This window comes from Gavia stellata, chromosome 9 (assembly GCF_030936135.1).
Source record: "Gavia stellata isolate bGavSte3 chromosome 9, bGavSte3.hap2, whole genome shotgun sequence".
NCBI lineage: Eukaryota > Metazoa > Chordata > Aves > Gaviiformes > Gaviidae > Gavia > Gavia stellata.
Genome location: NC_082602.1, coordinates 40,928,582 through 40,952,747, shown reverse-complemented (window position 1 = coordinate 40,952,747; position 24,166 = coordinate 40,928,582). Strand labels below are relative to the sequence as shown.

General features: G+C 51.3%; 1 protein-coding gene across 1 annotated transcript; it reads left to right on the top strand.

The window, feature by feature from the left end:
- Positions 1-9,950: 9,950 nt before the first annotated feature.
- Positions 9,951-22,278, top strand: STK32C (serine/threonine kinase 32C). Its single transcript, XM_059821219.1, has 10 exons — positions 9,951-10,084; positions 13,332-13,505; positions 14,051-14,088; positions 15,520-15,609; positions 16,104-16,207; positions 16,308-16,424; positions 18,913-19,038; positions 19,212-19,343; positions 21,250-21,317; positions 22,140-22,278. Exons 1-10 carry the CDS (start codon positions 9,966-9,968, stop codon positions 22,276-22,278), a joined length of 1,107 nt encoding a protein of 368 aa, XP_059677202.1. The 5' UTR covers positions 9,951-9,965.
- Positions 22,279-24,166: the final 1,888 nt, after the last annotated feature.

The window sequence follows — 24,166 nt, the reverse complement described above, 5'->3', positions numbered from 1 at the left end:
CTCCTCCATGAAGGCTGGAGATCGGCTGTGCCTGCTGCTGTGCCCATCAGGAGCCCAAAGATGTGTGGGGATTTGCAGAAGACAGCAGAGTAGCAGCAGTAGGTACCTGTTTGGGCCGTGTGTCCCCCAGTCTGTAACCGTCAGCATCTCACCTCGGCCGGTTGTGGAAGCAGGTAAGAGCAGCGATGTGAGCGTTACACCTGGAAGTGCCTGTTGTTTTGAGGACCACAACTGCATAGGTGAGCATCCAAATGCAGGGAGGCTCCGCCGCGCCGGCCTGGCCCCGAGCAGTGCCTTCGGCCCGATCCAATCCAGAGGCACGGCCGAAAGCTCGGGAGACATGGAAAGGCGGATAGCGCTGTCGTCACGGCCAGCAGCCGCCCGCCTGTTCATGTCACTGAGCCTGGTTCATCAACATGGCATAATACGGAAGATTGCTGTGCAGATTGGCGCTGGGACCAGAGCTGCAGATGTCCCATTCTTTTAAATGGGTCTTTGTGTGCTGGAGATAATAGTTGGGAAAAACACTGCCAGAGACACTGCTGTCAAAACTGTTCCCAGAACAAAGTTCTGGTTAAATAAGCTGCATAATCAAGCAATGAAGGTTTTTGATTGTTTCAAAGTATGTTTTTATTCAGGATCAGACAGTATTATAGTAACGTGTCCCTGCTGAGCGTGGGGTTAGCGTCACGGGTAAGTTGTGTGTAACTCTGCAGTCCTGCTCCCAGGACTTTGCCTCCGGCCGCGGTGGCGCAGCCTCCCCGGGGCATCTCTGCTGCTGGGGCTGCGGGGCTCTCACTGCCACCGCGGGCTCACAGCAGCGTGCGCGAGGTCCCTCTGAACTGCCCCAGACTCACTGCCCCCTGGGCCACCAGCATCATCAGGGGAGCTCTTCTAGGGACAGGTCTGAAATTTTCTGTCTTGCCCTGAACGCCCTCCACCAGGACCAGCCCTGAAGGGACGGTGAGGGGCTGCACAGGCTCCTGCGGTGCCGGCTGCCTTTAGCATTTCCAGCCTCTTGCGCTCATTGAGCCAAGCTCTGGGTCAGCAGCTGCGGAGGGGGAACACCTTCAAGGGAACAGCGTCCTTGAGATGTTGGGTGCCTCCTCTGGGCCCGTTCTTGTAGGGGAGCTGCTCCTGGGTGGGGGTACCTGTGGTCTTCAGCCCCAGCCCTTTCCCCTTTAATCAGCTGATGTTACTGTCCTGTGTATCAGGTAATTATCAATTTACTTTTGTTCATCCTGCCCAAGGCACACAGCTTTGTGCTGCCCATAACTCCACTTCCAGCCGTGCTCGAGAGAGCACATCTGTCTGTCTGTCTGTCTGTCCTTCCTCGTTTGCTCATTTCTGGGTGTTGGGAGAGGAGAACGTCTGCAGAGCCGGGCAGTGTTAGATGCCCAGGAGCCAGCTGCCAGGCCATTGCTTTTGCCAGAGTCAACACGGCTGTTGCCTTCTTGAGAACGCTTTTGATTAGATAAAGCTGATTGGATAAATTTGAGGTGATTTTCAATGGAGGTTGTCAGCGTTTCACACCTGATACTACCCGTAACTCACCTGCTTTTGTGGCTTTGTTTTCTGTGGGTTGTTGCAAGGCAGTAGCTGGGAAGCAGCACAGTAATTACGGGGATCAAGGGAGATTCTGACCAAGGGAGTGTCCCCAAGGGAAGACAGGGAATGGTTTTGGCATAGGCCACTTCCAGTGTCTGGTGGCCCTCAGGGGACCATGCCGACTTGGGAGTGGGCCCTTCCTGGTTCCAGGTGGAGCCCATCGTTTGCAGACCGAGCCTGGCCCCCTTCACCGCGCTGACGGCTGGCAGCCGGTACCCGGCAGCAACGGATGAGCAGCTGGGGCAGCCCGAAGCAGGGAGTGCCGGTGGATCGCGGCCACGGCCCTGGGACAGTCGCCATCCCCTACGTGTCCACCCCGAACTGGGCTTGTGTGGAGTGCTGCAGGAGATGATCTCGGTCCTGGGGTCCTTCCCGGTCGGACACAAAAATAATGGGCAGGACCGTGGAAAGCAGGTAGATGCTTCCAGCAGAGCTTCATCCAGCTGCTCACCATGGTTCATGTGCTTAATGAATCCCTGATATTTTAGTTATATCGCTGCAAATACACCTAGGAGGCAGCTTTAAGCTTTGCTATCTTGGCTATGCCTAAAAAAAAATAATAAAAAAAAAATTCGATTAGCTGGTTTTATCCTTAGTGTTTATGAGAACTGTAGAACAAGTTAATATTATCTTTTTAATGACAAGTGTTACACAGATGTTAATTACCAGGCAAAGATTGTATTTCAATTACCATCACTGCCATCATAATGCAAAATAGATACGAAGAATGCTTTTTAAATCACAGGGTAACTGATACTGCGCCCTGTGCAACTGTGATACCGTGGCCGTGTCAAATGCCTTCGGTTTCTCTTTGGAATAGCACAATCCCTGTTTGTTACTTTCCTCATAGCAGCTGAGAATCGATTTTAATTTTTTTTATGTAATTGGCGAGTTTCTGTCTGCAGCTCTCAGTACAGACCCACTCTCAACGGCGGCACCGGCCCCGAGATGCCCGGGGCAGCACTGGGGGGGCCGGGGGGGCGCAGCCTGCCAGCCCCGTCCCTCCCACTACGGGCGCCGCGGCTGTCCCGCTCTCCTCCCGCGCAGGCATCACTCTGCCCATTGCGGTGTTAATTACCTCGTGAAGTCCTCTCCAACTCCAAATGCATAATTTACAGTAAACCCTTTCTTACCTGCTTTACTGTCTCTGTTTGCTCAGCAAACTCACTCTACCTTGCAAGAAACCAGTAATCACAGTCGTCTTGCTCTTCTTTGCAAGAACTGACTGTCGCAGGTTTTGCACTCTGTCCTTGAAGTCTCAAACCCTCACTGAGCGCCTGAGGGTGGTTTCCCGCCGTACTGGAGTGACTGGTATTTAACCTGGACGTTCCCCGTGAGCCCAGCGGTCGGGGTGGTCTCAGTGGAGGTGCAGTAAGCACGTGCTTATGTGGCTCTATCACAAATTACCAGTTCTTTCTCTTTTCTCCCCACTTCTGCTGTAACATTTAGTGATCAAAACTGAACTAAGTTCTCCAAAAAAGCTCATCATGGTAAGTGCCTCCTTATTGCCTCTGGTCCTTCAGAACGAAGAACTTAGCTGTTCCTGCTGCAGAGGCTGCGAATCTCCCATTTCCTCGACAATCTGCATCCTTCCTGAGGCTACTGCCATGCTGTCACCTGTAGCAGAGGCTCTTCTCCCCAGGCAGCCCCAAAGCCTACTGATGCTTTTGAGTTTCATCTTTATGCTTCACATGTCAAGTTTCAACCTTGCAAGTAAAATGGCATCTATATAGATACTGGGGAAAATGGGGAGGGATTTGGCCCCGGCAGCCCGAGAGGGGAGAATGAGCTCTGCCGGTGGTCCAGCCAGGGTCCTCCCCTGCTCCAGCCTGTGTCTCGGTGGGACCCGGCACTGGGACGTCGTGCTGGTGGCCCCGGCAGGCCTGGCGGCTGCGAGGTCTCGCTGAGATTGCACAGCAGAAGCGCTGCAGGCTGGGCCGGGTTTTTGCCCAATGCTTCATGTCTTCTGCGCTGCCGTTCTCGGGCAGAGGCAGTGCCTGGTCCTAGGCCACCGGCGCAGGAGGTGGTTGGTGTCGGAGGTGACTGATATTTCCTTTGCTGGGTAAAAGCTTAGGGCCAAATTCTGGTTGTGCTTTTGCTCATGATAATTCCTCATGACTTCATTGGGGTTGGCTCATTTTTGAGAGCTGAAAACTGCTGCTCCAGGTGATCAATGGTTGGAGAGTGCTGCTGGGATCAAATAAGCTCTGCCAGAAGGATCGGTGCATCATCCCAGAGTCACAGCGTTTCCAGAATGACCACTTACAACTGCAGTGCTTTTCATCTCTGGAGAATGGGAAATAGGGAGACTTTTTTAACCAATTCCATATCTATCTGGAGTTTTGTAGGTTTTCCACATTGGGAGTCCAGGCATAAATACCCAAGGGAAGTCAGCAGAAGCTGGAGGAGAAATCAATATATGTGGGCAAGGTGCAACCAGTCCAAATAAGCATTTTTAGAAGCTAGAGCAGTGTCTGGCTGTGGTTCGCTGTTGTGTGGGATTCAGGTGTTTGATGTTGGTCTGTACTGCTTGCTAATGCTAAGCCTTGATTCTACTCTAAAAACAAAGTAAGTGAAATCCAGCTTTGTACGCTGGAACTTCCTGATGGCTCTCAGCCGAAGTCCATAAAGTGTCTATGTAAGTGTATGTAAGGATTACAGCGCGTTTGTCCCGTCTTTCAAAGGCAGAAGCCACTGAGAGGTTCAAGAAGAAAATCTACCGCTGACAGTTCGGAAGCAAAAGGACGATCTCGTGAACCCAGCTGAGGGTGTTTGCATCCGATGTGACGGTAACATCCTGCAGAGGACAGGATCCCGGGGGCCTTCCTTTAAGATGACATCTGCATTTGCAGAAGGAAAAAAATAATCTTTGTGCAGCTGACATCAAGCAATCTGAAGTATTTATCAGCTCTGCAGATCCTGCCCAGAATGCAAACTACTTGCTTTTGTTTGAGCCCAGACAAATTGTGCTGCACCTTTATAATTAGTTTGAGATAAGTCAGGACATGCTATTAAATGATTAGATGACCTTTCATCTGAGTGGGGATTTCAGCCTGTTGGATTCCTTCAGAATCAGCAGGAAAAAGGTTACTGGATTTCTAAAGGAGAAAAGGCAAAGCCTGCCTGAGAGAGAGCAAGTTGGACTGAAAAATGTACAGAGCAGCAAAAATTTAGATGATTCGGGAAAGTATCCTAAATTAACAAGAACAAAAAAAGCTTCCAAAAGGAGATATTGTCTGAGTCCCCTGGTCACCAGAAAACACCCAAACCCCAGCTCTCTATTTCCATGCCAGCTTACACCACGGCTGGGTGGAGAACAGAAATAACTCCTGTAGGCAACAGCTCAGTGAGTGATGCAAGGGAATAAGAAGCCAAATAATTCCTGACAGGTTATGGACTTTGTTTCTGCTTTTGGTGCTTAGTCCATGGTGTGATGGGGAGTGTTTGAACCTACCGAATAAGGTTTATCCTGAGGCTTTATCCAAAAGTCAGGGTTGTGTGAGAGTGTAAATGGTGCGTATGCTTCCTACCAAAGGTTCATCCCTGCAAATTACAGTGGTGGTCTGGGTGGTAGTAGAAGACGAACTGGTCAAAAGTGTAAGTACCTCAGATATGTCCCACTTACTTAGTCCCAATAATAATTTTTTTTTTGTTGGTTTTGGTTTCTAAACCTTAAATCGTGGTCTGATACTTGAAAATCTTACTGTTTTCCCTGGATCAGTTGGAAGCTGGTGAAAACAGCCGCCACCAAACTGACTCCAGGACAGCGGTTCAGAGCCGTGCCAACTGTTCCCGCTCCGAAGGCTGCTCTTCGTTCATTCTTCTCAAATTAAAGCTGGTCCCTTTGTCCCCCTCTTTGATTTTCAGAAGCTATGGGAAAATCAGTTGAGCTTTGGGTACTGTGCCGTGTTTCCACGCATCCCGTGGGAGCATTGCCGGAGCTCGGCACAGCACGGCATGGCACAGCCTGGAGTCCTCCAGGCGCCTGGCGCTGCGGCGGTGGAGGGATGCAGCTCCGCGGGATGCACAGCTCCTGCTGCAGGCGTTCCTCTTGGCTTCCCATCTCTTGTCTTTTCGGCTGTTCTCGTGCCTCTCTTTCTCGTCGATTATCAGGACAGTTTGAACAGACGGATTTACTGTCAGCTCAACAGAGGGTGAGATGTTTTGGCAATGGGAAGCCGGAGGGACGGCTTTGCAGCAAAGGAGTTTGGGGACATTCTCCGGGCGGTGCTGCGTGACAGCCGGGGTGGCAGGGAGCAGCGCTGCGCGTCTGCCCTCGGGAAAGGCAGCGACAAAAATCTCCTGGGTGCTGCACGGAAGTCAAACGAAGTCAGGCTAACTTTGTGACTGCTTTTGCTGATAAAAACAAACTTTGTGCACAAAGCGGAGAGGCAGCTCTGAACACTTCCGTTCACGTACTGCGTTTTTTAATGATGACTCTTACCTTAAAGAAAGGTATTTCAAAGCCAAGAGTCAGTTTCCCCCACCCGTTACTTTTTTAATATCACCTAGGTCAATGGTCCTCGTTAGTTCCCTCTAAATCAATGAGATAGCTGGGACTGTTGAGTGACGACCGAGATTGTCCCAGATTCAGATGAGAAGGAGCTGCCAGCTATGGTGACAATACAGGCGTTGTCATTGTCTGGGGCCCCGTAAAGTGAGATCGAACTGGGAGATGTTAAATGCACATCTCATGTCCTGAATCGCAAATGCGAGCTCCAAACCCTTTATGCCTTTAATGCAATAAAAGCAAAGGCAGCTGTATATAAACCATTTGGCAGCAGCTGAATGTTCAGGGTATCTGGGACTCTATTAAATCTTTCATGTGCCATGTCTTGAGCAATATACTACCAGCTGATGCCTGCCTTCTGCTTCACAAATCTGGCAGCATTACATACAATTTTTTCTAATGGCTGTATTTAACCACTGAAAATTTCCTTTGTGCGGCGAGGGACCGCATTATGCGGAATGAGGACAGAGTAGCCTCCTCTTTCTGCTTTCTTGCCTTGCTTCACATTGTAGATCTGCTTGAAAATGGATTGAGATTAATTGAAAAAACCACTCTGACTTGTTACCAAGTAGATGTTTATTCCTTCCCCAGGAACAGATGCACAAATGGAGAAGCACAAAAAAGAAAAGATACGTGTTGGGGCACTGATTTGGGGGGGGGGGGGGGGGGGGGAGAGGGCATTTCTGTAACCAGGGGCATGTTAGGAAGGATTCCTGCCTGTGCCAGGGGACCTAAGCAGCCGAGCCTGGCCGGGCAGCACCGACACCAGCCCTGACACTGGTTCGACTTGCGTTAGATCCCTGCCAATAGCTGTATTAACGTGATCATTAACAATTAATGGCTGTAGCAATTATAGCGGTACAGACAGAGCATACCTGGGGCACCGGAGGAGTGACCTCTCGCCCTGGTTGTCTGTCGGTTGCCGGCTGTGCCGCCCCGGGAGCTGTGCCGTCGGGCAGCACCGCAGTGGGAACCGCGCTCCACCTGCGGGCACACACCCCAGGCCACCCGCGCGCTGCCTGCGGGCGCGGGTCAGCCACCTCCCGCTCATCCCACGCGGCCGCCCCTGCCACCCTGGCGTTTTGGGAGGCTTGGCTGGAAGGAGGACATTTCCATCGACGCCCACATTGGTGTTCTTTTCCAGAAAACAGAGAACAAACATTTCCAGAGCGCCTGAAGCTGGCATTGCTTTGTATGTAGGTGATGCTGTTCCATTTCAGAAAACTATTTATTATGATTACAGAGTACAAGAAGTTTCCAACATTTTCTCATTTATTATACTAGGTTTCCATTTTCCCTGCAGAGAAACAAGAAGCAAATGACATAAATATAAAATGCAATACCTGTTATGGTATTGCAAGCCACAGTCTCAAAAAAAAAAAAAAAATTAGAAATTCATGAGCTTCTAGCCATAATGTGAAATAAACTGGAATCAGGAAAGAATGTTGTTCAGCGCCTGGATGGCTGTTATTCAAAGGTTTGTTTTTAGAGAAGTTACACAGCAATGACGATGTTTTAAAGGGATATTGTTAGGTCTTTTCTGCTCGAAGAATTTATAAAATATGAAGTTATTTTTGCCTGGTTTATTAAATGTACGACCAGTTTAGTCCGCTATAGGCAGGGGTTGGATCCTGCTGGTGCTTTGCATTGCGGTAGGTAGTTCATTATTATTAAGTTTGCACAAAGCAGGGGTTTTACCTTACGGTTTTGTGTTATGTACAGTCCCTGGCAGCTGTAGCCGATGGGCTTTTGCACGCCCACAGGCGCCGGAGGGGACCATGCCAGCCAGGGGACGGGGCTGGGGACACCCCTTCTCACCCGATAGCTCAGAGGCGCGCGGGGGCACAGGCTCTCCTGCCTTGGCGTAGCTGCCAGCGCAGGGCACGGCTCTCAGGAGCGAGCACCGTGTGCAGGCGTTGGGCTGGCCGGTGCCATCACATTCAAGGGACGGGCAGCCGGCAGCGGCGGTTCGGTCAGGGACTGAGCTGGGGTCCCGCGACCCAGCGTCCGAGATGCGCCTTGCCGCGGCCGCAGGGCTGGGCTGCCTGCCCACCGCACCGGCCAAGCCTGCTCCCGCGCCAGCTGCAGCTGGGCTCTGCCAGCGGTGCCCGCCTCTGGGCAAAGCGTGAGCTCGACCCAGAGACCATTGCTCAGGTCAAGCTGCCCGAGAATTGAGCCTTAAACGTGAGGTCTGAGGTATGCCTGGAGTTACGTCAAGACACAATTTTCTGTCCTTAATTCCGTAATTCTAATCATGACTGCAAAATAGTCCCCGTAATTTCAGTGTGCATCACTGATTGGGATGTTTTTATCAGGCTAACGATAACCACCTATTATTTTGTCACCTTCTTGCTGTAATGTGTCCTCGGTGATATTATATTGTGTGCCATTAGCACTTGCAAATGGTTATTAATGGCAGTATTCTAGAAGAGTTCGGCGGCTCCTGTCTGCCTGCGATGTTTTCTGCCCTCCACAGAAACCCCCTTTACTGGCTCCCGGGCTGCGTAAATGGGACCTGCTCCCTAACGAGCTGCCTGAAGCCACCCCCGGGTCAGCCTCCCTGTGCTGCGCCAGATGAAGGCTGTACGACCAAAACGCCGAATTACTTACTTTTCAAAGAAAACATATCCAGTGCATTGTAATCATGAGCATGTCTGATAATTAAAAGAGGACAGACATAATTATACCAGATGTAGAAATTTCATTAGTTCATTTAAAAATAGTTACCTTGATAACAAACGAGCTCTTTCAAATATAGTTACCCTGGTAATTAAGGTGTCGTTAGTATCAGAAGAATGGAGGGAGGCAGGCCAAAGGCAATACTGGTTGGAAACCCGTGCCAGCCCAGCGGGCTTCGTGCCGGTCGGCAGAGCGGGCTGCCGGGGCTAGGTGCCGGGTTCTCCCGCCGGTGCCAGGGCCTGACGGCTGCCGGGCGGCCGGGCTCCGCGTGCCGGGAGGGGGACGGCTGCGGTGGGAAGCTGACGTTTCGCCTGAGGACCCACCCTGGCCCCCTGCGTGCCCGGCGTGAGAACAGGCTGGCCGAGCCCGGGCGGTGGGGAGCAGCCGGGGCAGGGGTGGGAGGCGGGAGGGATGCGGCCAGCGGCAGGCAGCTTGGTCCGCAGCGTGGCCAGCACCCGGGGAAGGACACGTCCCGTTCGCCGTGGCGGGGTGGCCCTGGAGGCTGGGGGCCTGGGCTGGGCGCGCAGGGGGGCCTCTGCGGTTACAAAACCCCGTGCGGGGAGGGTCTGTGCCTTGCAAGGACAGAACACTGCTGCGTTCCTGGGGGCACGGTGTTTGTTGTCGTTTTTAACGAATTTACATTTTAATCGCTTTCTGCTAAAACAAATTAGATTATTTTGACCTTTCAGAGCGCAGCTACGTACGCAATAGATTAAAACCAATCTGCTGGAGGTTGGCAGCCAGCGGATGTGAGCAGAATGGAGTCAAGGCTGGGAGAGAACCCCCGCGACTGCCCGAAGCCGGTCTCCGTTCGGAGGCAGTGAGCACAAAGCTCTCTCCCACAGCTCCCAGACACCATTCCCTGCTGGAAAGCTCTCCCGGGGCTAGGCGTCACATCCTAGAGGAAGCTCTAGGGTGGGGTGGTGCAGGGCCCAAAACGGGAGTACCTGGGCACTGCACTTCGAGCAGGGATGCTTGTACCTGTAGATCTCAAGTCACAGCCCAGGGATCAGGAACATTTGATAGCGGGGTAGAAGTGCCGAGCGGCATGGGTCTTAGTCCAGTAAAGCAGCAAATGAGGGTATGGAACATTTTACTAAATCTCTTTTTTCCTTCCCCTTCCACGGTACTTTAGGTGTGTATCGTACAGAAGAGAGACACTGAGAAGATGTATGCCATGAAGTACATGAACAAACAGCAGTGCATCGAAAGAGATGAGGTTCGCAACGTGTTCAGAGAGCTGGAGATCCTGCAGGAGATCGAGCACGTGTTCCTGGTGAATCTCTGGTAAGCGTCTCCTCCCCTCTGCCTTCCGGGCCACCCGCCCTCAGGTGCTCGCCGAGCCACGTTCTCCCCATCCTCCTGGGGTCACGGCCGGCCGTGGGAGAAACCCAGTGAGCTGCTACAGCCGAGAGCCGTGGTAAGGTGAAATGCGTTCAGGAAACATAGCTTGCTTGGCACAGAAGACACCCAAATGTTACGGCATCAAACATTTTGAAACAGCTTACCTTCTCTTTTTCCATCAAAAACCTTTGTGTGTCTGTTGCGTGTTTTTCACAGCCTTCTTGCAAATACCACTCTATCAAGTCCCTCGTAAGGGACCCCCTGCCAATTTAGCTGTAAAATATTTTAGTACCATGGTGTGTTGGTGGGCAGTTTGACTAAGGTGTCTTGGGGCAGTATGATGCTCCCGGTGATTGCCGTTAAAGAAATAGTCCACCTCACATGCATGGAAATACTGAGAACTGTGACAGTCTGTGGTGAATCAGATACTGCGTGGGGCCCATTTTGGTAGCAAATAACAAACAGCTTGACAAATCAAAGAAACTAGCATTTTTAGAGATGATGATTTATAACTTTTATTAATAGAAAAATTGTACAAACTATATAGTAAGTATTTGGTCCCTCTAAAGGACTCGATCTCGCAGAGCTTGTCTAATAGTTTAAATGAAGAGAACTGCTCTCAGCCACAGCCAGTGCGTTCAGCAGAGAGTTGCTGAGAGAGGCCCTAACTCGGGAGGTTTTAGTGGGTGGTTTAAAGCTGTCCTGGCCGCGGTTGGGTCTGCGCAGGCACTGCAGAGGCGGCTCCGTAGATGTACACTGAGGGATGCGGGAGGGGTGGGGGGATTAATATGGTGGTAGGGAAGCCAAGGAGATTCACTGCGTATCATTTCTTACTGTATCTGGACAGGATACGTTTCAAAAGCATTACAGACTGAAGCTATTTGTTAGATTTCAGCCTGATTTGAGGACATTTTTTTTAATTAGACACTAAAACATACCCAGTAGTGAGTCCAATTTTTGCCAGTGCACACACAATCAAGGTAGTATTGAGCAACCTGAAATGTAACTGGCTTTAGCAATCTGTTGCTTAATAAAAATTAGGAGATCTCTTCAAATTATCAGGTGTGTGGCCTTTTCCTGGAGAATGACTAAGGGCAAAAAAGTGCTTTGCAACAGGTTCACTGGCCAAATAAAATATATTCCTTTAGAGCTCAGATATATCATGACGAAATTTTGCACGGCATAAATTCATTTACAAATTTTAGAAAGTGGTGCATTTTATCCTAAGATCATCGGTCAGTTTGGGATGAGTCCTTAGCAGTCAGCCTCGTGACCCTCTCCCGGTTCCTGCTGCTGGGCGGTCCTGGTGATCCGTCCTCTCTCTGCCTTCCCCGCATGGTGAAGGAGCGCCCGACGTGGGGCAGGGATCAGAAAATCCATCACCTTCACCCACGGTTGACCAGCACGCCACGAACTGACCCTGTGCCAGCAAGTATCTCTGATGACTGCTAGAGGGAGCTGGGGCTAGAGCACAAATACAGGAGACATTGCAGGATGATAGAAGTAAGGAGTTCATGGCTTATATTCCCAGACCGCAAGAACAGTGATCTCATTTATGAGAGATGATGGAAAACCTTTGATAATCCCATTGAGTGCCAGATGACAGACTGAGAAGGGAAAAGAAGAGCGGTCCCTTCTCTTACCGTACATGTGACCTGGGTTGCTCAAAATTTTGCCTAGCGTTTATTCCCCAAGTGTGTTGCACACCCTTGGCGTGGTTTAAATGCATCCTTTCAAATGATAGTGTGCTTTTTGTCAAGGCAGGCTTCTGCAGCTGTGGCTTAGAGACTGTCATCGAGGCAGGTAGGCAGTATTTCCAACCCAGCGGTTTTTCAGATTGCCTAAAAGTTTGTGCAGCCACAACCACAGGGAGAAAATAGTACATGTAAAATAAAGGCCATGCTTACTTGGAAAATAACGGGTGAGCAAAAATGATATGTTACGTAAAATATGCAAGGGAGCGCATCTGCAATGCACAGTGCACAGTGATCTCCTCCAGAGAGCGCAGGGGTTACGTTACTGTGGAAATGTGGTTTTAAGGCTAGGCTCGGTGCCTGCTGACGCGCTCCCTGATCCCACAGAGACAGAAGAGGGGCAGAGCGGCAGTTTTTCCCGGGGAAGCTGCAGGCCTCGGGTGGCCGGACAGGCTGAGCCTCGGGCAGCCGGCTGGCGCGGGCCTCCCCCCTCTCCGGCCGCGTCGGGTGCGCGGCAGGCTGGGGGCGGGAGGATTTTCAAAAACTCAGAAGGCTTTATACCCAAAGTGATGAAAGCTGCTAATACTTTACTTTTTTTTTGTTGATCTGTTACTCCAGAATAGCCAAATAAGTTAATAATTATTTTTTCAGCATTTTAGCATTTGCAAATTTTTTTTTCCAACAAGTAATGAAATGCTTAAGAAACCTTGCTCTTAGCAAATTTTTCCCTTTCAGCTCGTACTTTTAGAATAAGCCTACATTTAAGATGCGAGCAGAAGCGTGTGATTCATAAGAATTATACAATCCCACATACTCTTGCCTCAGAAATACCGTCGCCAAATATAACAATTGAACGTTGTTTTGTAGTGTATCCTCGCTGCTGTCAGTCTCCTGCGGGATCCACTGCAGATTTAGAGAGGCGTTTTACTCTACAGTAAATATAAATCTCTTTTTCTGGTTTTCTGGTTAAATTAGCACTGGTGTTTTCCAATTCTTTTTCAGGATAGGCAGAGATATTTTAAGTATAGGTTTATCAGATAGTTCACAATTGAAAAGGCGAAGTTTCTCTGAAGTGACTGGCTAGGAAAGCCCCAAGCTCTGCCTGCAGCTCTACCTGCAGCTCTGCCTGCAGCTCTACCTGCAGCTCTGCCTGCAACTCTGCCCGCAAGTCTGCCCGCAGCTCTGCCTGCTGGTGGGGTTACTGGCCAGCGCTGGGGAGGTGATGGTGGCAGGGCAAGCGGGGGAAGTTAATTGGGATACTTACCTCTTCAAAGGAAGCGTTGCTTAGTGTAGCAATAGGTTAAAAACCAAGACAGCATCTTGAATTGCGCTCGCTCAGTTAGAAAGGTGTAAACACCCAAGCGGGCGTATGTTCGTAGTGGGGACGTTTGCAGTTTTCACAGGAGCTGTGTAATTAGGAGAGGGAAAAAGCCTGACTTGGCTTTGTGACTCCTGTGAGACTCAGCCTGCTCGCTCACGCACCACCGGTCCCGCAGGTACTCCTTCCAGGACGAGGAAGACATGTTCATGGTGGTGGACTTGCTTCTCGGCGGCGACCTGCGCTATCATCTGCAGCAAAACGTTCAGTTTACGGAAGAAACGGTCAAACTCTACATCTGTGAGATGGCGCTGGCTCTCGACTACCTGCGGAGTCAGCATATTATCCACAGGTAACCACGCAATCTCTTCCTTGCCGTCAGCAGCCGGCGGGAGCTGCCCCTGCACCATGCTGCCCATGGCTGGTTTGGGGCGGGTGACGCTGTCTCTGCTGTGGGGAGGCCCTTGTCCCCATTGGTACCCCCAAGTTGGGGAACTGCCGGCATTAAACCGCACCAGCAGTGCCGGTCCTGGGCACCCTCCGGCTGCCGGACCTGCTCCCTGTCGCTCGGAGAAGGCCTCACGCTTCGCCGGGGGCTGAGAGCGCCTTGCAGGGCGGGTTTCAAAGCAATCTCGCAGAAACAGGCCCAGTCTTGTGTTACTCATTTTCCGTAGAAATGATGCCGGAACAAGTCAGATGCTCCCACTTTTTTGAGCAGTTGCCCAGGAAAAGCATATTTCTAGTCCATCGTAAAGGGACTTGTCTCAGATTAGGGTGGTTTTGTTTTATTTGTTTCTAGTTTTTGATAGATAAAAAAGTTGCAGTTTTTTTGTTGTTGAGTTGCATCCTTGATCTGACTGAGATTTCATCGTGCTGTAACCCTGCTTCTTTTCCCAGAGATGTAAAACCAGACAACATCCTCCTCGATGAGCAAGGTAGGCTCTCTCTGCCTTGCTTCGTCTGCCTCCTTCATTCCAGGGCCAGATTCTTTGCAGTCTTGAATACTCTGCATCTTTTTATCTGGGAAAAGTGTGGGAAAGGCGCCACCCCTTCTAACTGGTCGGTGTTTGGTCGGACATACCTGTGCATTGCAATGCCAGGGAAGGTCCACCAAGGGCAGCCCCTCTCCTCGTTGCCCCCGCCGCGCTTCGCCCACACTCTGCCTCCTTCCTCGCTAGCGCCCCAGTGCACAGGTCTCCCACGCCGGGGATGCGGTACCTGGCATCGTGGGAGGGCACGAAGCACAAGAACTGTCTTTGTTGGGTTTTAGAGCGAGTGATCTGCACATACGCTTTTAGGATGGTTTCCATGTCTTCCTGGGGGGATGGACCTGGGCTGAGCCAGGCGGAGTGAGCTCAGGAACCTTTGTGAGAGCATCTATTGGTAGTATTGCCTCAGTGACCTACACGGGAGAAATACCGTGGGAGATCCTCTAATGGCCTCTATCCAGTAGTAGACCATCTAAAATGAAGACATGATCTCTCAGGCTCCAAACCATCTGAGATTTATTGTAAAGCCTCATAAAAACCAAAGCTTGCACTTGCATGGAAGTTCATTAGAAAATAGTGCAGGGTATAAAGCCCTAACACAAATGGGAAAAAGGAGATGTAAGGGAAGGCTTCACAGGACAAGGCAGGCTGTGATTTCCACACCATTTTCATTGCTGCCTTGTAGATAGAGAGCAGAAAGTAGCCTCCAGAAGGGGAGGTGGGTGGGTTTTCTGTATACCAGGCTGGCTTGAAAATAATGACATTTTCTGAATTTTAACTTTCAGTCCTGATGACAGAGAAAGTAGAAACAGAGAGAAGGTGTTCCAGCGCTTTTTGTAATAGCTTAATGATTTCTTCATACAGACTTAGGGTTTGGGAAGTATTGCTATGATTTCATTCAGCTGGCATGTCCAAATTTGCTGTGGTCTCTACGGGGTGGCAGTGGAGTGTTTTAGCTCTGGGACTTTGGGGTAGTCCTGGTTCAGTGGCTTTTATCAAAAACAGTTCTTGGGTTTTAATCAATGCAACCAGGGCAGTATCTTAGTATAGTGTTTCCCTGTTGTCTTCTCGCTGACTGTAGGCTCTGCATAGAGCAATTTGACCAAGCACTGGAGCTGGTGTAGGTTACTAGTTCACTCCAAGTGCGATTGAAAATCAAGACCCAAAGCTAGCCACCACTGAATCACCTAGCCAGACTGAGATCCGGGGAAAGCTGCAGGATCTGCAGTGGCCGTTCGGTGGGGTCTAACCTGACCTGCTTGTGCCCGTGCTATGCTGTCTGAGCGCAGAAGCTTATGAAACAAATGTATTCTGACTCTACATTGCTACTGTTCTGTGCCGCGATTAATTCCTTCTTAAAATGTGTCTTTATTTAAGGTCATGCACATTTAACAGATTTTAATATTGCAACAATAATTAGGGACGGTGAAAGAGCAACTGCACTAGCTGGAACAAAGCCATACATGGGTAAGAAATAATAGCTGTTCCTTACGTCTGTATTTTACGTTTCAAGAGCCCTCACCGCATGCCGCCTGACAGTCCCTGTCTGTGACAAAGGCACTGAATTAATTTAGCACATTAATGCATGTGCCCAAGTCATTCAGCGGAGCCTGATCATTTGAAAAGTGAGACTCCGGAGTGAATGAATTGCTGTCAGCACACCCTCCCCATCCCGCCCTGCCCTCCCCGCTGGCCCCGGGCTGGGACTCGGTGCATCCCGGCGGGCGCCGGGTTTCTGCTGTCCCTCACTCGCTCGGCCGGGAGAGCTCTCCCCGCGTGCGCCCGGTAGCCCAGCTGCCCAGCTGCGGCTGCTGCTGCTCACCCTGACTTCCAAAGCCTCCCCTCGGGCAGTAGTGCATAGACATAACCATAAGGTTTACGTACTAACTTACGTGAAATACTGAAATAGAAACAGACTGAAGTCAGCGAATAACCTGTTGCATTTTGCCCTTTCTGTTCAGCCCCGGAGATTTTCCATTCCTTCCTGAACGGCGGGACGGGCTACTCCTTTGAGGTTGATTGGTGGTCGCTGGGAATCATGGCTTACGAACTGCTGCGGGGCTGGGTAGGGCTCCCGGACGGTCCGAGGACTAAGAACACGCTTTCTGATTGACTGCAGAGAGGAGAGGGAATTTCTTCTCATCTTTCTGCCTTTTTTCCCCCAGAGACCCTATGACATCCACTCCAACAACCCTGTGGAGTCTTTAATTCAGCTCTTCAGTACTGTCAGCGTTCAGTACTCATCTGCGTGGTCAAAAGAAATGGTTGCTCTATTAAGAAAGGTAAATAGTCTTGCTGGCGTGGTTTACGTTGGACCTTAGCTGCAGTGCACGTGGGACTAGCTGGAAATTTTTCAGCATATTAATAAATAATGTAAAATTGAAATAGGACTAATTTTTATGAATTTGTTCAGGCTTAAGCACAGATTAATCTTGTGTTTTGCTTGTTTATTATCTCTGTAATAAGGTGCATTATGTTTGACAGCAAAGGAAGGAAAAAGGCTGATTTTGGTGTGGCAATCAAATTCCTACCTGGGCTAGAACTGTACCCTTCCAGCATCCCCCTCTGTGATTGTCGTAACCTAAAAAGGCAGCGATGGTGGCTGAGACGGCCGCGTGAGATGGAGGAGCGTGTGCCGCCCCGCTGCGTTAGCTGCTCTCCCTCGCCAGTTCTGCTGGGCCGAAGGGTCTGGTGCGGAGTATTGGGTTGTGAGAAGTATCTGGGGGGGTCCATATCTATGGGACGGTCTGCGCTTTCCCTGTGCTGCTACACAAGAAAGGTCGTGATTTGGTGTGGAGGCTGTGGTTTTAGCTTCTGCTTGCTTGAGAACTCAGAAAAGTAGCTGATGGTGTGCTATAAAAAGATATACACGGTGCTGACAGCAAATAAGTGACTCCGATGTAAGTTAATGTTGGGTGGACAATTTACATAATCAGATTTTGTTTTAATGAGAAGCAGCATTGTTAGTGATGACTGCAGCGGCGCATTCGGCAAGTTCGCATTGCCATCTGCTGGGCTGCCGACAGTTGGGCTTCTAGAGACCGGCCGGGAATTAAATGTCTCACCAGGAAAATGCCAGCAGCCCCCTCAGCCGGGAAGGACCCCCGTGTCCCCCCAAGGCGCTGGGGATCCTGTGCTCGGGGCGCCCCAGCCGTAGTCCTGCCCGCTGGGGCAGGCCGGGGGGCTGTGCTGGTGCCCAGGGGCGATGGGCGCTGCGTTGCCCCCTCGCCCGCCGGGACCAGCGCCCACACCCCGCTCCCCGCACCCCGCTCCGGCACTGCAGCTGTCCCGGCATCGACACCCCGCGTCTCCTTCCCGCTGGGCTGGTGCCGTCGCAGCGGCCTGGAATTCAGGAATTGGGAATTTCCGCCTTTGCGTTTTGAAGATGAAGATAATTTTATGCCGTAGGAAAGTGCCTGAAACATTCCCCCAGGCGGCAGTTGCTGGTCGAGGTGGTCTTTTACCCCGCGCCCTTCACAGGCGTCCCATGCTGAGGCGCTTGGCAGGCTGTAAGTACAGCCACTGCCTGGGTCACGGGGACACACGTTACCTGCTTCTTGCACAGTTACCTTTGGCATTGGGAGAATGCTCAATGCTGATTTTATTGCTTGCAAAAAGACTGTAGCCACCTATAATTAGTGTGCCTAGAATTACGCTGCAGTTTTTTGAAGGAAACAGTCCTAGATGGGCATTGTGTAGAGGTCCTACCATAGGTGTCCATCAGTCGGGAGACTGTACGTGCTCAGTTTGCAGATGCCCAAAACCGAGCTGGGGCGGCTGGAGGTCAGGACTCAGAATAAGTGCTCTGGAAAAATGGCAAGAACTGGTTGAGAGGTGGGGTGCGGTTCCGGCATCGGTGGCAGTGGTACAGGCGGGCAGGGGGGCCAGCTCCTGGAGAGGGGCGAGGGTAGGCGCAACTTGCCCACCATGAGCATCCCGCACTTGGGAGAGGAGGGACGCGCACAGGGCTCTGAGGGTGCACTGCAAAGGTGCCATCAACTGAGCTTTGGTGAAGATTTTCACAGGGGGAGACCAGGCACAGAATTTTCTGGAAGCCCTACCGAGATCCCATGTTAGACATACCTCCCCGTTAGACGTAGCTCCCTGTTAGACATCTCTCCATGTTAGACATACCTCCACGTTAGACATATCTCCATGTTAGACATACCTCCCCGTTAGACGTACCTCCAGCAGTCCTGGAAGCTGTAACTCAAGTCAGCTGTGTACAGCGTGGTACACAGTGCTGAATTCTTTGAAAAATCAGGTCTGTCCTCAGACTGGTGTCTCAGTGGATAAAGCGGTCATTTTTTTTTCTCTGTGCTTAGTAATCCATGCGTGTGATAAACGGAGTAGTATCCCCTGGTGTCACAGAAGTGGTGTGAAGATAGGACATGTGGAGGTTGAAACTGAAACAATGAGCCTCTGGGGGAAGCAACGTCTTCACAAGGGAGCAAGGTCTGTCCCTGGCATGGGGAGGAGTGCGCCGGGGCGGCAGCGCCCAGGGGCTGTGATGAAGGGTCGTGCATCGTAGGTAGGCATGGGAGGAGCAAACCTGTGCTGGTCCGAGTGCTCATAGTGCCAAATTTTTGGCCATCTGGTTTCACAGCCTCCAGAACATTTTTCTAATGTGTTTTGTTTCTATAGTCTGTTAGGTATTTCCCATGACAGAAAGGTGGCTGCGTGGCTGAACCATCTGAGTGCATCCGAAAGGCAGAATGATGCTGGGCTCCTTTTCTTTCTCCTCTGACGGGAATGCTTTTCTCTTCCCAGCTGCTGACGGTGAACCCTGAGCATCGCTTTTCCTGCCTGGCTGATGTTCAGGCCTCGGCGTACTTGTCTGGCGTGGTCTGGAGCGATGTCTGCGAGAAGCACGTGGAGCCGGGCTTCGTCCCCAATGTGAGTAGGAGTGATCTGTGTCCCAGCCCCGAGCAGGGTCGGTTCTCGTCCTTAGAGGAACCACTGCGTTCAGCAGAGGCTTTCTGATGGAGAAGTAGTTTCTGAGTGTATTTGTTGCGAGAGGGTCTCTGCTGTGCCTAACATGCGGGGTGTCATGTCATGTGTCCCGGCAGAAGGGCCGCCTGCACTGCGACCCCACCTTCGAGCTGGAGGAGATGATTCTGGAGTCGAGGCCCTTGCACAAGAAGAAGAAGAGGCTTGCAAAGAACAAGTCGAGAGATAACAGCAAAGACAGCTCACAGTCCGTAAGTGCTTTCTGGGGTAACAGCCAGCTGGGAAAAAAGGCTGAGCTGCTGAATTTGGGGATGTATAGCTGCAGTTGCTGAGACAAAGCAGTGACTGCAGATGTATTTTGATAAAAACATTTGCCCAATGGAGTCTTCCCGACAGCCAGATGTTCCCCTTACGTAAGTTTGATAAAACTCTTTCACAGTAATCTGTACTTAGGAAAATGAAATGAGAAGCAGAGGTCTGGGCACACCAGTCAAGAGAAAAACTAAAACAACCCACACGTCCATACGATCTTCACCTTCCGAGAGGTGCTGCCCAGTGTCTGCGACAGCTGTCGGTGGGGTTACACAGTAGTAGTTTATCCAAGCGCTGCCGATGGCCACACAGAAACATCTGGCCAGTCAGTCCCGGTTTTGGGTAACTATCCCGTGTTTTCCCTCGCCGCGTGAGCCATGCAGCTGGGTAAGCCCTGCGGCCCTGCCGGGCTCCTGCGCCGGGGCAAGCTCTGGCTGTGCCGGCGGGGGAGGCCAGTACATGTGCGTGGGAGAAGTGTGCCCACAAGTGCTTTCTGCAGAGAAGGGTCCATTAGCTGGGAAATTAAGCTGGAGATGAGATGCATTTGTTTCTTTTTTTCACTGTGGGAGTTACGGTGCTTTTACATCACTGGGGAGGTAAATACAAGAATCTTGGGTTTACAGAGCAGACACGTCCCAGGACTAAAACCATCTCCTTACGCAGCAGAGCGGGTACTTGGTCCTGCAGAAAACAGATTTCGTAAGGGGTGTTTGCCGGTACGGTGGTGTGTCGGGGGAGGCCTGCGAGAGCAAACGCGCGTCACCCACTGACGCTGCTTCCCCTGTGCAGTGCCTCTGAGCTGTGCAAGTCCCAGACTAAGGGAACAAACCCTGCTCCCCCCAGCGAGGACGGGACCATCCCCTGTCTGAGAGCAGCAGGGAGTGCCAGGTGGGATTTTGCCTGTCTCATTGTCTGCACCAATTAACTGCAATGGATCCCTTCCTCTTCAGCAGGAGTTAATGCTGCGATCAATGAGACTTACCGTAAATGCTGAAGAATAATGGGGAAGCGAGGGAGGAAGAAACAGAATAAGCGAATTTGCAAATACCTCTCCAAGGTTTTGCTGCCAAGAGAGTTAAGGGCACTTTGCTGCCAGGACCCACGGCTGATCACCAGCCGTCCACGCAGGCATCAGGCAGGAGCCCGACCCTCGCCATGGCCACGGCCCGTGGCTGGGGGTACACGGGCGGGCGGCACGAGGGCTGGGTGGGATTTTGCCTGGGCAGGAGACGGGCGTCCCTGCTTCGGTGGGAGGTGGAGTGGAGCGGCAGCGTCTGGCTTCAGAGGAGGTCTCTGCATCTAGACAGAGGTGATGCAGGAGGTAAAATAAAGGCAGAAATCGGGAAGTGTGGGCTGTCTGCACACCCGCATTTCCCTCCTGCCCCGCGGGTGCTGCCAGCTTCCCGGCATGCATGCAGCCAGCGTACCCGCTCAGCCCCTGAGCCGGGCCGACCACGGGGGAGCAGCCGGCTGTGGGACAAGACAGCAGGTTTGTGCCTTGTTCTTGCAAGGACTCACAGGCCCAGGCTTTGTGCTGATCTCTCCCGGGCGCTGGCTTTCCTTCCGATGGGCAGATAGCACTCCCAAAACCAGAATACACAGATAATCGTGTTTATCTGGCAAACTCTGTGCTGTCTGTCTTTTATGGAAAACCGCGTGCTGCGGATGAAACAGGCCACCGGTGAGAGCCATGAAGGCAGTCGGCTGTGCTGTTTCCGTCCTCTGTTTTGGTTGAAGTTTCTGGTGGCTGGGAGGCTGTGCCTACGGCTGGAAGCGCTGTGATGCGGTAGGCAGCAGTGAGATGCAAATGGGACTGCTTATGCATGTATTGTTTTTCTTCAACAGGAAAATGACTATCTCCAAGAATGCCTTGAAGCTATCCAGCAAGACTTTGTCATCTTTAACAGAGAGAAGTGAGTGTGTGGGGGTAATATTTTTGAAAGAAAAAATACCCTTTTTCCTGACTTCCCTTAGGAATCAGAGTGCCAGTGCCTGACGGCCGGGAGCATCTGACTGCAGGCTTAGCCCTGGGTGACTGACGTCAGCCGAGGAGCTCAGGTGCTGCCTCTGTGTGAAAAGCAGTTCTCACCAAAAAGGGAGACAAGGTCAGGGATTATTAATCACTGCCATTAAATAAAATATGCTGCAGAGAGACTGCTGGGATTTAACATATGTATGTGGCACTGTTTCAGTTCCCCCGTAGCATCTTCTCATCCATCCTGCTTTTAGAGGATGATAGTTTGGAAAATGAAGGCAAGGAATGTGCTAAAATCTCTGCAGGGCATGAGCGGGCAGTGAAAGCGCTGGAAGTTAAAAGCAGCTGCTTTCCCCTGTGTTTGAGCATGCTGACATGGGAATGTTTGGTTCGACAGTAAAACAGGAGACAGCCTCCGTGGAGGAGGTGGTGCGTGGCCATGGCTCAGGGCACTTGTGGCCAAGGTCTGGGTGGGCAGCGCTCCTGAAAGCTGAAGCCTTGCAAGTCACTGCGGAGTGTTTCAGAGTGTTTCGGTGTGTTTTGCTGGTATGTCGATCCCTGTCATGACCTTTTTATGTGCTCTGTGTGTGCTCTGGAAGGACTCCTCTCGTTTGCCGTGGGTCTGCTGTAGACACCTCACGAGTGGTGCGTGGGCAGCCCGGGGCGCGCTGGCTGCTGCAGGCCACCTTCACACCACTCCTCTGCGGGGCGTTTGGGCTGGGGATGACTGTGTAACGCCTGGTTCCTCTGCTCCCCACAGGCTAAAGAAGAGCCAAGAGCAGACGAGCGAGTCCGTGTGTGTTCCCGAGACCACTGACGAAGCCGAGACGGAGGCCGAGTCTGAGACCTCCAACTTGAACATGTGCAGCTCCGTCTGCTCCTCCGCAGGCAGCAGCTAGGCTGCAGCCACCGGGCGAGGGTCGCCGGCCCGCGCCGCGCCAATAACCCATTCTCAGGTTGCGCTGAGCACCACAGGCTGTCCTCCGATACCACCGGAGAGCACCGACAACTAGTCTTGCAAAGCTGTAGCAAAAGAGATAGTTCTTACAGAACTGCATTCCTGGATTTAACGGAGCGCCAGATCAGCACACTGGTTGCCTGTCATGGGTAAAGGTACTTGCTATGCAACTTGTCGAAGGAGGTAGATCAACTTCTTTACTTGTTCTTTTTTAATGTCAGATTGCTGTTCTGCACATGTTTTAAATACGGTAAGATGACAAGAAAAGAAGTTACGTCCTCGGGCACAACAAGGGATGACACCGAGCAGGTGTGGCGAGGGAGGAAGGCTGAAGAGGTGGTTTGAATTTTACTTTGGCGTTCCCTGTTCGTAAAGGCTGCTGTAGGGACAAGCAAGCCCCCTGTAAATCGGAGCAGCGCTGGGGCCTCTCCGGGCTGTGCAGGCGGCACCAGCCTCCTGGGAGCCTCGAGCTGTGTGGCTCCTGCAGCGTAAGAACATCCCAGGCACGTCCTTGTCCTCTCGTCACTTGTAAGAGTTCCTTTCCCAACTCGGGGCAAATAATAAATGGTTTTTGTGCACTCCATGAATTCTTCTGGGGCTGGGTAATGATTAAACATGTAATTGAGATGCAGAATGTATTTTAAATATTTGCTTTCTTCACATAGCTGCTGCGAGTGGCGAGGAGCCGTGCGAACGGACCGGAGGGTTTGGTTCTGTTGGTCCGGGTCCGGAGGACGCAGTTTATCACAGGTTCAGATTTTACTGGCGACAAAGTGGGTGGCCTTGCAATGCTGCTCAGTTATGAAAGAGGGGAGTATCTTATTTCACCCTTCGATTTACTTTATTTTCAGTGTAAAGTAAAAGTACTGTATATAATTTACCAATACCTGTTCTAACTTCTTAGTAAGACGGGAGATCTCCTTAACTTGTTGCAGCTGTGGATATTGCCTTTCTTCTTGTTTCAGAAACCTTCACTATATTAGTTGCTTAATCTGCTGTAGAGTGGCTTTTGGTTACTATTGCTAAAAATGAGCCATGGGTTCTGCTGCAACATATGGCTCTTGTGATACACAGGGGGTTCGTTAGGACTGCGTTCACGTTCAAACTATCAACATCTGTTCGCTGCCAGACGTTAGGAGGTTGCAGGGTTTGCATCCTTACTCTATATTCGTAACACAAAAGTGGATAGGAAATATTTTTAACAGATGCAGACTCTTTCAGGACAAATTTTGTTGTGTTTTTTGTTTCTGTGAATAAAATAGAAAGGCGTAACTGGCACGAAACCATTTTATATGAAAAACGACATGAGGTGTTTATTTTCCACAGTTTTATGTGGAAATTAGTACGTGTCTAAAATTGTGCAGAACCAAATTTTCATAGAAGTCTTTAATAGAAGTGTTCAGGTGCGCAGGCACAGCTTGTACGGGGCAGGGGAGGGAAGCCAAAGCTTTGTGCCGGTTGCACAGTTACTTTCAGGACAGAGCCAGGTAAACGCTGTCAGACGCGGCAGCTCTCGCCGGGGTGGTGAGCATCCAGCCCCTTGGCCGTGCCCGGTGAGGGACCAGGGCTGCACCGCGGGGCCCCGGCGTCGGCCACGGGTCCTCGCGCAGGCATGCCCTGTGCCTCCTTAGGAGCTGCGTTAATGACGGGCTGGAGGGGAGCTGCTGCCGTTCAGTGAGCGAGGTCTGAAATAAACGCTTTCCCCTGCGACTTTTCCCCGGCTACAGGAGGGCACCTGCCCCCCCAGCTCTGATCCCGGGCTGCACTGGGGGGACCGGCCCTCTCTGCCCCCAGTAATTTCCAGTCTGATTACAGGGTACCAGGGTAAC